Raw genomic sequence first — 12,233 nt, forward strand, 5'->3', positions numbered from 1 at the left:
AAAAAATATGTATCTGACATATCTGAAGACTTGGTTTTAACTTGCATCCTGATTGTTCCAGATGTTCCCCAGATGTCAAAGGGAATCAGGCATTGAAACAGCAGAACACATTTTTTTTTAATATGCTCTAACTTTAGTATTGCCAAAGAATTAAAAGACCTGGGTTTGTTTTGATTTTTCCTTTCGCTAACAACTTCAATGTCTATTAATTGTCTACTAATCAAATGGAAGGTGAATTAGTTCCTTTTTATTTCAGACAGCATGAGGTTGATATACATCTTGATCCTGGCTGCTTCCCAATCTCTTCTCTTTGGGTTTGTATGGTACTGAGCAGCTCTGGGAAAAGTGCTATAAACATTGGCAACGATCGATGCACAGCCACAGGGGTAAGAATAGAGAGATGAGCTCTTCCACAAAGTGCTTATAAAATCCATCAACTTGGGGCTTCCCTCTTTAGCTCTTCCCTTGACAGATTTCAGGATGTGTGGAAGAATTGAAAGCTGTGGGAAAGGTTGGAAATAGCTTGAGCCCACTGACCAAATGTCCTTAACAGGGCCCAGCATCCCCAGGAAGCCACAGACAGGGCAAAGAGCCCCTCCACGACTCAGGGGGGAAGGAGCTGCAGCTCCTAGGGGCAAAATCCCCTGGGGCAGCCCTTGCCTTCTGCCTGGGGAAAGGTGGGATGAGGGAAGTGTGTGTTCTGCCTGGTCTGAACCTTCTCTTCCCACCGTCTTTTATCTTCTTTGTATTTCTGCCTAAGAGAGACATCAACGTTCAACTAAAATTTAATGTGTAAAAAACGCACCTTTTCAAGAATCATTCAATATTGTTTCCATTATCTCATTGGGGTGCAAGGGAACCAGGTGCTCTTAAGACTCCTAAGGTGAATTTATTTGCATTGAAGGAGATGCTGTCAGTGTCCGACACTCCTTGTAGTGTGTCAGGTCTACAGAAACTGGAACCTAAGTGACAGACTGGGCACAGGCACAGCGGTCCGTGTCGCTGGAACAGAGCAGATACAATTTGTGTGCGCGTTCTCTTAGAGGAGTTTGATGATACACGTTCTGTGCATCTGTGTGGATGAAGGAGGGTGGCATCTGTGCACCGTACGGCACGGTACCAGCGCTTCCCGCGGCACAGCTTTGCACATGGACTTCGGAAGGAAGGGGTGGCGATGTCCTTGTGCCCATGTCGTTGTGCCCATGTCCTTGTGTCAGGCACCGTCAGTGACCCGAGCTGCGGCCGTGCCCAGCCCCGGGCCCGGTCCGGCCCGGCCCCCGGGAGCACGGGGGGTCGCGCCGCCCTGCGCCGCCAGGGGGCGCCGGAGCGAGCGGGCGCCCGCCCCGGGAGGGGTCTGAATGTAAGAAAGTATGAGTGCCTGCGTATATGTATATATACAAAGATATATATGTGTGTGTGTATACGTGTGTCTGTATGAGCGTGTATATGTGTGTGGGGGTGTATGCGTGCAAATGTGTGTGTCCACGTGTGTGCGTACGTATATGTCTCTGTGTGTGTGTCCGTGTGTCCGCACATGTGCCTGTGTGTACATGTCCGTCTGTGTGTCCGTGTGTCCGCACATGTGTCTATGTGTGTATGTCTGTGTGTGTGTCCGTGTGTCCGCACATGTGCCTGTGCGTATATGTCTGTGTGTCCCGCGCCCGCCCGCGCCGCCGCAGCCCTGCGGAGCCGCCCGCGCCTTCCGGCGCCGTGACCCGGCAGTGACGCGGCCATGGCCGCCCGCTGAGGCGCGGAGCGCGGCCGAGCCGGCGGAGCGGGGCGGGCGGCGGCTCCTCGGCGTTGGCGCTGTGTGCTCGGCCCTCGGGTGGAAGCGGGTGCGGCCGTGCCCCTCGGCCGGGGCTGCGGGTGCCGCCGTGCCCCGGAGCGGGCGGGCTGAGCTGCGCTCCGTCCCCTCAGGCGCGGGAGCCGCCGCGCCCCAGCTCTACCGGGCCGTCCCCGCGGCTCCGCGCCGCAGCGGCCGAAGATGAGGACCGTGCTCATGGTGGCGGAGAAGCCGTCCCTGGCGCAGTCCATCGCCAAGATCCTCTCCAGAGGTAGGGGAGGCGGGCGGGTGCCGGTGCCCGGTGCTGAGCCGGCGGCACCGGGAGCTCTCCCGGCACGGCCGGCGCTCGGGGATGTGTGCGAGCTGCCGGGGCTGCTGTCAGTGCTGTGAGGGGGAGAAACAACCTGGGCAGCGGCTTGGTTGTCTTGGGGCCGGAGCCTCCTGTCCGGTGGCTTCGGACAGGTTCATTAAAGAACGGGATGTCCCATCACGTTCAGATTGGTTTTATGGATCCCTGTTTAATCCAAGAGTAAAGGAATCTAGTTTCAATATTTTGTGTAGCTCTAGAGTGCCTTAGAGCGGTGTCTGGAAAGTGCCAGTCAAGTAGCAAGTTGCTGTTCTGAGATTTTTGAAGTAAAAGTTTCATAAATCTGGAAAATAAAATAAATTGATTGTAAGTGTGTGATCTAGAAAACTGGCTGTATTTTTGTAAGGCATCATAGCCTGGTGGAGATAAATTGATAGTTTAATTTGAAGAGGAAATATACTTTAGGAAAGCCCTGAATTGATACTTAATTAAATAAAAGTTTGATCAATGAATAGAGTTTTGTGATCAGGAAGACCCTAGCTGTAAGATCTAAGAGAAGTGGGATGTAACTTCACACAAAACAATTTGTTTCACTAGCTGGGGTTTTTTAGCTCATTGATATTTATGATGCTGTTTCCACAGGGAACATGTCCTCTCGCAAGGGACTCAACAGTGCCTGCTCTGTGCACGAGTACACCGGGTCCTTCATAGGACAGAGTGCCCACTTCAAGATGACATCGGTGTGTGGTCACGTCATGACTTTGGATTTCATAGGTATTTGCCTGCTCAGATGTTTTAGCTAATATGGCTTGTAGAGCTGCCAGGTCCTTCAGAAAAAGCTGAGAGGTTCCTTGGCGTACAGTAAAGCAATATATGATAGTGTAGAAAATTTTCCATAGAAATTTTGGAAGCCAAGTGTTTTGCAAAATACAGCTGTTGTTTTTATAAATATTTCTTCAGAGCTCCACTTAATATACTTTTGCTTTTCAGGAAAATATAACAGCTGGGACAAAGTGGATCCAGCAGAACTTTTCAGCAAGGCTCCCACAGAAAAGAAAGAAGCTAATCCCAAACTGACCATGGTGAAGTTTTTACAGGTACTCTTTCTTATGAGTAGTATTTAGAGTTATCATTTTCTATGTTCCTAAATAAGAATTCCTCCAGGGAGTGGCTCTTTGTCACAGTTAGATCTATTTTATTAACATAGTAGAAATAATTTTTTTTCTTGTTCTTACACTGTCTGAAATCTTTGTTAAATTTACTTTTCCCATTGCCTTCTGAGTTTTGTGACAGTTGATATCCTGCTTCTCAGAATTGGAGCACTGAATGCCAGCTTAACTTTAACAGCCAGTGCAAGGCACAGCTTATAAATGCCTTCTTTAAAATAAGTCTGTGTTGGTTACTGCTCACACTTCACACACCTGCTGAAACCAGAAAAAGAAATGTATAGGTAGGGAGGAGGGAGGTGTTTTTTTGAGATGCTGAAGAACTGTGCTAATTTTTCTCACAGGTGGAGGCAAGAGGCTGTGACTGTATTGTCTTGTGGTTGGATTGTGATAAGGAAGGAGAAAACATCTGTTTTGAAGTAAGGTTTCCATTTTTAAGACTTGCAACACCGTAATATATGTCTGACAAGACTACTAATGCATTGTTTTATGAGTATACAGTAAAATTCAAACTAAAGTTGAATAAAGTTTTAAAGCCATAGAGGGCTTTGGTGGAAAAACTCATATGCTTTTAACTCTGTAAGATGTCAGTTAAAGAGTATAAATGAATTTCAGGGGTGTTGCTCATCTCAGAAGAACAATCAGGCCTCTTAAATGTTAGAACATTCCAGTGCTTCAAGAACTGGTCTGTATTCCACAGCTGGAGTAGTTATTTTTATGTCCTTGTAAAACTTCATCTCTGTTATCTTTTGTTTATTAAGCAACTAGATGCCTTAGAGCACAGAAGCTGCTTGCAAGTGTAGGCATACTGCAGAAATTTGGCCTCTGCACATACAGCATAGAACAAAAACTTCGCCAGGATTTTTTAAAAATATCCTATTCCCAGAAGTCTACATGAAGAGTATTTGTTTGGAGATTTTCTTTAGATTAAAGAAACACATTTTATGAAGTGATTGTTGTAAGTTCTTTACATTCCCCTGTATCATTACTTGTGCTTTAGCAACGAGTAGAATAAACCCAGATAGACACTGGTACATGTTCGCCAAAAGGTGCTGCAGCTGCATTGGTGAGTGTCATTGCCCTTAGCCAAAAATACTGATTTGCTCCCAGCAGTTGCTGTATAGTAAATGAACCCTTCAGTTTTGTTAATTCTTCATATGCTTTTGAGTGGATGGACAAATACTGCTCTGCAATATCAGTTAATGTACTGGCATGACATCTTGCAGTGACACAGAAACAAATATTTTGTAGAGAATGTTTTTTTATCTTTAGAGAGAAAGCCTTTATCCTTCATGTCCTCTTTATGTATGCTTGTGATTTTCCTTAGGTTCTTGATGCTGTTCTGCCTGTCATGAACAAGCCCCGTGGCACGGAGAGGACGATTTACAGAGCTAAGTTCAGTTCCATCACCGACACCGACATCTGCAACGCCATGAATCACCTGGGAGAGCCCAACCGCAACGAGGCTCTGTCCGTGGATGCCCGCCAGGAGCTGGATCTCAGGATTGGCTGTGCCTTCACAAGGTGACAGCACAGCCTGCAGACAAAGCCTGCAGGTTTTGGAAAGGCTCAGGAGTGGCTCTGTGCCCTCGTGGTTTTAACCCCACCCAACCACTCACTGGGGTGGGGAAGAGTTCTGGGTGGGTACGAGTGGGAAAAGTCATGGCTTGAGAGCAAGTCGGTTTAATAGGTAAACAAAAGCTGCACAAGCAAAGCAAAATGAGGAATTAATTCACCACTTCTCAGGGGCAGGCAGTTGTGCAGCCATCCCCAGGAAAGCTGGGCTCCATCACCCATTATGTGTACTTGGGAAAACAAATACCATCACCTCAAGTGTTCCCCCCCTTCCTCCTTATTCCCCCTGCTTTATATGCTGACCATGATGTCACATGATCTGGAATATTCCTTTGGTTATTCAGCTGGGATCAGCTGGTCCTGGCTGTGTCCCCTTCCAGCTCCTTGTGAGGCAAAATTATTATATATAATTAGCTGTAATTTCTAAGAATGATCTTTTCCTAATGCCTGAATGATTTTATAGATTACTCATATTTTGTGCATGTACAATGACAAAAACTTCTGCTTTTCATGGGAATGAGGATATTAATGTGTACATTTCTCATTTGGTTTTTTCCCCTTGCCTTTCTCTTAGGTTCCAGACTAAATATTTTCAGGGAAAATATGGGAATTTAGACAGCTCCCTCATCTCCTTTGGGCCATGTCAGACCCCAACACTTGGATTCTGTGTTGAGAGGCATGACAAAATCCAGTCATTTAAGCCTGAGACTTACTGGGTGTTGCAAGCTAAAGTAAGTTTTACAGTACTTGATTTTACAAAAGAAGTGCTTTTGTATTTTGTTCATTCATAATTTCTTAGCTGCTGACAAGAATTCACAATGCCTATAGTTTACTCATGTGTTCTCATTCTGTTCACATGTGTGTCACCACTCTCAAGAACAGATTCCAGGATGTCAGTTTTGCATTAGAGTGCTTATTGTCTGCTGCTTATAAGAATTCTTCAGTGCTAATCATCTAAGCTTAGATTCTGCCAAAAAACCTGCTTAAAACGGTGCTCTTTTGTTCCCTGGGGTCCTTGGACTGACTGTTGTTAATTTGAATCCAGGAATTAATTAGCCCGCCAACAAACATTGGCATTGCTGAGTATTGGAATTTTAAAGCAAATAAAATGCTCATTGTGTTAATTGGCAATTGAGTCCTCAGAGTACTTTGGCAGCTTGGAGTGGTTTTACAGCCTTGCTGCTGTCCAAGCTCTGGGAGCAAACCAACAGGGTTTTATGGCTTGTGATCACAAGGATTTTTTAAGCACATGAGGGATTAATGGTAAAAATTTGCCATTTTTGTATTTTAAAAGTAAAAAAAAAAGGTGAAATCTAGCATCTGCTGTCATCTGTTGTGATGTGTCTTGTGTCCTGCTAGGAAACACTTGGTGCTGTTTACAGAGGGGTTTGTGCTCTCTCATGTTGGTCACTTCATACTAATTTTTGTACATGGGCCTGAAAACATAACCTAGTTACAGTTTAATACAAAAGATTGAGTCTGCTAAATCAGAATGGTAAACTTTGAATTTCTGCCTATTTCAGTCTTTACTGTTCCCAGCACTAAACAAGAACAGTATTTCAGTTCAGTCAGGAATAGTTCTGGTCATTCCCCAAACCCCAGAACCCCAAGTGCTCCACCCTTCACAAAAGCCCCCCCAAAAAAAGAGTAAAACTGCATGTTTGGGCACTGGTGTCCTGGGGTGGGTTTGTCCTACATTTGTTCTAACAAATCCTATGTGTCCTAGGATTTGCTTGCTGGACTCTTTTTGGGAATATGCATTCTCACACTTGTAGGAGTAAAGTTGGTGGGAACTATTTTTTTTTTTTTTTGACCAATAGGTGAACCCTGAAAAAGACAGTTCTCTCACTTTGGATTGGGATAGAGTGAGGGTGTTTGATCGTGAGGTTGCTCAAATGTTCCTGAACATAACAAAGATGGCAAAAGAAGCAAAGGTAAGAATATTATCCAAGTGCCAGTAGATCCATATTTCATTTAAAGGAAATACAATTTAATATTTCATTTGCTGTGTGTTGAGACTTTTGGTCGTTTTTTAAGGAGTGTAGAATATCTGTATTTTGATTTTTATTTCATTCAGCTTTATGTAAATGAGAGTAAAAGGCAAGAGATTTTTTTTTGTTTTAGATTGTACTGTGCTGGTGTGGTCATCTCAGCAGAAGCCTCTTCTTAGTATTGACTTTGGGAATGCTCATCACTCATGATAGGAACTCTTCATTACTAAACCTGCTAGGAAATACTGTTCAGATGTCTCCAAGCAGACCTCTTATTTCCCATGAGATATTGAATAAATTGGAATTTAATTATGTGTAGGGCAATATTCCTGCAGTTAAATATTTAATTATGTGTATGGTGCAGTCTTTATAGCCAATTAACTTATACTCTGCTCTGTTCAATACTTGTTTGACAGTGTGTTTGGATTTAAGTGCTTATAGACATCAAGGTTCAAAGACTGCTTGAAGCTTTTAAAAATCTGCATTCTTATAGTTAGGACTGTTGCTTGGAATGAGCACTAAATCCTTGTAGCACTGAAAGTAGGAGCTGCTGAGGTAAGTGGGAAGTAAGGACAGCAATAAGCTGCCTTGCTGTGTTCTCAGTTAGTTACAGACTGATCTAGTCCTGGCACAAAGGGACTTTCAGACTTTAATTTTAGAACTTGATAAAATTATCTCCAGTCAGATTTTCTGAAGTAAAAATATACTGGTGGTTACTGTTTTAAGGGAACAAAGCAGATATTATAAGAATAGACAATGGTACGTTATAATACATATTTATAGACATTATTAAAATTATACATTTACCAAATGTCAGAAGTTTTACTGTGAAAATGCTCTTTTCTAGGTAGAATCTGTGAGTAAAAAAGAGAAGGTGAAGCAGAGACCACTGGCTCTGAATACAGTAGAAATGCTCCGAGTGGCCAGTGCTGCTTTAGGTAGGTACAAAAGTTCAGATTTTCACACTGTTTTAAAGCAAAGTATTTTGGCTTCTCAAACAAAATAAATAATACATCATTTTGGGCAAAGAACCAAGTTTAGAAAGTTGCTTGTCAAAAGTGAAATGTTTGGCAAGATCAATTGTATGGAAAGGACAAATCATAATGTATTTAAATACTTGAGTAAGGTGTACATCCAGGTGCAGCAAACCATAATCACAGGGATGTGTATATGATTTTTGTTTTCTCCTGTCCCTTCTCAGGAATGGGTCCCCAACATGCCATGCAAATAGCAGAACGTCTGTACACTCAGGGCTACATCAGCTACCCTCGAACAGAAACCACCCATTATCCAGAAAACTTTGACCTGAAAGGATGTTTGAGGCAACAAGCCAATAACCCTTACTGGGCAGAAACTGTGAGTACATGAAGCAAAAGCTGTACTGTCATTCTCTAGTTGGTTTCAGACTAGATCTTGCTTGGTGTATTATGACCTGTAGGCCTTTAGAAACTTTAAATATCTCTAGTTTCTTTTATTTATGTTGTATTGTTATGGATTTGATATGAGTAAGCCATTTCTTCCTTCACCCAGGTAAAAGTATTGCTATCAGAAGGCATCAATCGTCCCAGGAAAGGCCATGATGCAGGAGACCATCCTCCCATCACCCCAATGAGAGCTGCAACAGAAGCAGAATTAGGTACAGGCAAATTCAGTAGTATTGGGACACTGTGTGAGGAAATCAGTCCCTTGAGGTGTAAGGTGCCAGTTTCAAAATCACTGAGATGCAACAAAAAGTAAAATTATTTGAATGGCAAGAAGTGAGGAGAGAGCAAACTTGATCCTCACTGAAACTTCTGGTGACAGTGAAGTTCAGAGCTGCTTCAGCAGTTGATCCTTGGGACTATAGTACTGCCAAGAAAAAGAAAACAACTAATACCTATGTTTCTAGGAGAAATTTGTCCCAGAATAGCAGCTCCCAAGTACTGAAGTTTGGTTATATTTGGTGGCTGAGGTGTTGTTTCTCCCCAGGTGGAGACGGGTGGCGACTGTACGAGTACATCACTCGGCACTTCATTGCCACTGTCAGTGCTGACTGCAAGTACCTGCAAACCACCATTTCCTTCAGTATTGGCCCTGAAAGATTTACCTGTGTTGGAAAGGTGGTAACTTCACCAGGTAAGACAAATCAGAAGAAAGTATTAGCTGCAGATTAATTTTTTTCCTCATTAATACACTGAATGGATATAAAAGTGAAGCTCTGGGGACAATTGCAATTGTGAAGACTTTTTTGAGCTCTCAAAACCAGAGACCAAATCTTGTCCTAGTTTTCATATTTCAGTTATGATAGAAAAAGTGTTATTTTTCATGTAGTAGTCTGAAAGATTTAATGCCACATTTGCCGGTGTGAAGACCAGTCTTTTTGCAAATGCCTTTTAGGGGATAAATTACACAAAGGCAGAAGTTTATTCTTGTGCCTCTGTAAAAACAATGCAGCAGCACTACTGAGACTTTTATGGTAAACTGGCAAGTTGTTTCTTTACTTACAGGGTTCACAGAAATTATGCCATGGCACAGCATCCCATTAGAAGAGAGCCTTCCCCACTGTGAGAAAGGAGATCTTTTTCCAGTTGGTGAAATAAAGTTACTGGAAAAGCAAACCAGCCCTCCTGATTACCTGACAGAAGCAGAACTGATCACTCTGATGGAAAAGCATGGCATTGGTAGGAACTTGCATAACTTCCATTGTTCTGCAGTACCTCCACCAAGAGTGCAGAGTCTGAGTCACTCCTCTGCACTGTCTGTGTCAGTGATGAGCTCTCAGTGTTCATTTGGATATGTACAGTGATCATCTCTTTCCCTTTAAACCACCATGCCCATAGCTCCCCTCAGCAGATGGTAGATTGTTTCTTCCCCCATGTTCCTTTCCCTTTCTTATCCTTATTTTGAGCAGTTTCTGATTTCTGGCCAAACATTTCTGGCCAAAGCAGTATCCTTTCATAACACATCCCTGTCACTTCTCTGTCAGAAAGAGTTGATGTGTGGAAGGAAGCACCTCCTCATTCTTAGGAATGATTTCTTGTCTTCACACTTGCTTTAGCTTTGCTCTCTTCAGTAATTCTTCTGTATCCTATTATACAATTTACCACAATTCTACTTTCCTTTATCAGTCTGACTTGTTTATTTTAATGTATTTTCATTAATTTGCCCCATCAGAGCAAACACAGTCTCTTACTCTACTGTGTTTTTCCAGAGTAAATAACTGTGAGAATAGGTGTCTTCCCAATAGTAATTCCTTGGAAGAGATGAAAGGATTAAGGTTAAACCATATGTTTCAGACTTACCAGAATTGCAAAGGAACATCAGAGTTACTAGAGAGGGAGAAGTTATGCACTGGAAGTTGGGTAACAGTAAGGAGGTATCTGAATTTAAGCAGTCTTAGGAGCTCTGTAATTTGACATTAAACCAGAGAAGCCAGAAACAAGTAATTTGTTGAAAACTCGTTTTTGTTCAGTGTGGATATATTGTTTTCCTTTGTGTGGCAGGAACTGATGCCAGTATTCCAGTCCACATTAACAACATTTGCCAGCGAAACTATGTCACGGTGGAGAGTGGTCGGAGACTGAAGCCTACAAACCTTGGCATTGTTCTGGTTCATGGTTATTACAAAATAGGTCAGTTAAATGCTCTTCCCTTTCCATCCTCTTCCCTTCCTTTCCCTTTACTATATCAACGGCTGATGTCAATGTCTAAGTAACATTTCTGTCTCAAATAATGCTTATTTTGATGTCAGTTTAGGTATGAATGGTTTCCTACCTCCATTTTTGACCTTTCATTGCTGCTGTCTCTGGTTTCCTGTTAGATGCAGAACTGGTTCTTCCTACAATCCGCAGTGCTGTAGAGAAGCAACTCAACTTAATAGCTCTGGGTAAAGCAAATTATCATCAGGTCTTGGAGCACACCCTTGACATTTTCAAAAGGAAATTTCACTATTTTGTGGATTCTATTGCAGGTAAAACTTTCTACATGTGAAGTTCCCTACAATTACTTAGTTGTTGCATAGAAAATATTTATATATTAGGCCCTTTTCAGAGGTTTAGGCTTTCTGAAAAGTTGTGCCAGGACTGGAAGTTTCCAGTCAAATTAATTTGCTCTCCAAAGGGAGGTGGACTGAATCATGTCTCCAAAACTCTACTTCAGGTTTATTTTGTGCCTGTGCAGTGGTGAATTTTTGAAAACTTGAGGTTAGCTGAACCTGTATGTTTGTGCATGCTCAGTGCAAAATGCTTTGTATTTGTCTTTGTAGACAAGGAAGAGCATTGTGAGTAAAATATTTTCATTCTCACTTCTTCACAGGTCTAGAGGTGATTTTGTGCAAAGTTTCCTCTTAAGAACTAGAATTCTAATCTAAGTGTGATTATTCCTTTTGCAGGTATGGATGAACTGATGGAAGTGTCTTTTTCACCCTTGGCTGCCACAGGCAAACCCCTTTCCCGCTGTGGTAAATGCCATCGATTCATGAAGTACATTCAGGTCAGTTTACCTCATACTTGGGACTGGAATTTCATTTGCTGGCACACTGAGTATAAACTTCTTTTCTATTATTGAACTTCAGTTCAAATGTGGTCATCACAAGTTCCTTTCTAAAACAAAAAGGCTGATAGAGTTTGCCTTGGGGAACAAACCAGAGAGCAGCTCCAGCTGGGTTTACCACAAGTTTTAAGCTCTGCTGACCCTGCAGTTGCTCAGGAGATTTGTGTTCTGTTTCCAGGCCAAGCCGAGTCGCCTGCACTGCTCTCACTGTGATGACACCTACAGCCTCCCCCAGAATGGTACCATTAAACTCTACAAGGAGCTGCGTTGTCCCCTGGATGACTTTGAGCTGGTGCTGTGGTCATCTGGGTCCAGAGGAAAGAGCTATCCACTGTGTCCATACTGTTACAATCATCCTCCCTTCAGGGACATGAAAAAAGGTAGGAGCTGTGCAAACATGTAGGTATCATCCTCACTTGAAATAAATTAGGTACAGTCTATACAATGGGCTTTTTAGGAGTTTTAAAATCAGTGTTGCTTAGTATAAAGTGCTGTTCAAATTAGGCTCTGGATACCTAAAATTCATGTTAAACTTACTGACCAAAATGTATTAGTTAACAAATTTTTGAAGGTTTTTTTTCATTTGAAGAAGTAAAAAATAATTTACCTGCATGCCCTGTAGGTGACCTTCACAATACTCAGCATACAGTGAAAGACACCAAGATACTGATGCCTTGCAAATTTGAGTAGGCTTGGATAGGAGTATAAACAAAGACCAGGTCTTGGGAATGTTCTGATAGAGATAAACGATGTGTTAAAAGCTGTTAAAGGATATAAAAAGAGGTAGACTTTGCAGTTAGTTTAGTGACTGTGGGACTGAGACTTTAAGTAGTGCACTGAAGCTTTTCAGCATCTTTTTATTACCATCTTTTAATTAAAAA

The 12,233-nt window shown here is 42.5% G+C and overlaps 1 protein-coding gene across 3 annotated transcripts in view; it reads left to right on the forward strand.

Moving 5' to 3' along the window:
* TOP3B (DNA topoisomerase III beta) overlaps nucleotides 1–12,233 on the forward strand; it is an 82,481-nt gene that overhangs the window by 69,388 nt on the left and 860 nt on the right. For 2 of the 3 annotated variants that reach the window (XM_063173494.1, XM_063173495.1), the window contains exons 2-16: nucleotides 2,733–2,864; nucleotides 3,081–3,187; nucleotides 3,601–3,675; nucleotides 4,584–4,780; nucleotides 5,406–5,562; nucleotides 6,652–6,765; nucleotides 7,670–7,760; nucleotides 8,024–8,178; nucleotides 8,353–8,458; nucleotides 8,791–8,937; nucleotides 9,309–9,482; nucleotides 10,305–10,433; nucleotides 10,622–10,771; nucleotides 11,192–11,292; nucleotides 11,531–11,732. In XM_063173494.1, coding sequence (XP_063029564.1) covers nucleotides 2,733–2,864; nucleotides 3,081–3,187; nucleotides 3,601–3,675; nucleotides 4,584–4,780; nucleotides 5,406–5,562; nucleotides 6,652–6,765; nucleotides 7,670–7,760; nucleotides 8,024–8,178; nucleotides 8,353–8,458; nucleotides 8,791–8,937; nucleotides 9,309–9,482; nucleotides 10,305–10,433; nucleotides 10,622–10,771; nucleotides 11,192–11,292; nucleotides 11,531–11,732 — 2,037 coding nt within the window. Of the gene's footprint in view, nucleotides 1–1,906; nucleotides 2,055–2,732; nucleotides 2,865–3,080; nucleotides 3,188–3,600; nucleotides 3,676–4,583; nucleotides 4,781–5,405; nucleotides 5,563–6,651; nucleotides 6,766–7,669; nucleotides 7,761–8,023; nucleotides 8,179–8,352; nucleotides 8,459–8,790; nucleotides 8,938–9,308; nucleotides 9,483–10,304; nucleotides 10,434–10,621; nucleotides 10,772–11,191; nucleotides 11,293–11,530; nucleotides 11,733–12,233 lie in introns of those variants that run through there. The other variant, XM_063173493.1, reaches the window with a different exon arrangement.

This window comes from Melospiza melodia, chromosome 20, assembly GCF_035770615.1.
Source record: "Melospiza melodia melodia isolate bMelMel2 chromosome 20, bMelMel2.pri, whole genome shotgun sequence".
NCBI lineage: Eukaryota > Metazoa > Chordata > Aves > Passeriformes > Passerellidae > Melospiza > Melospiza melodia.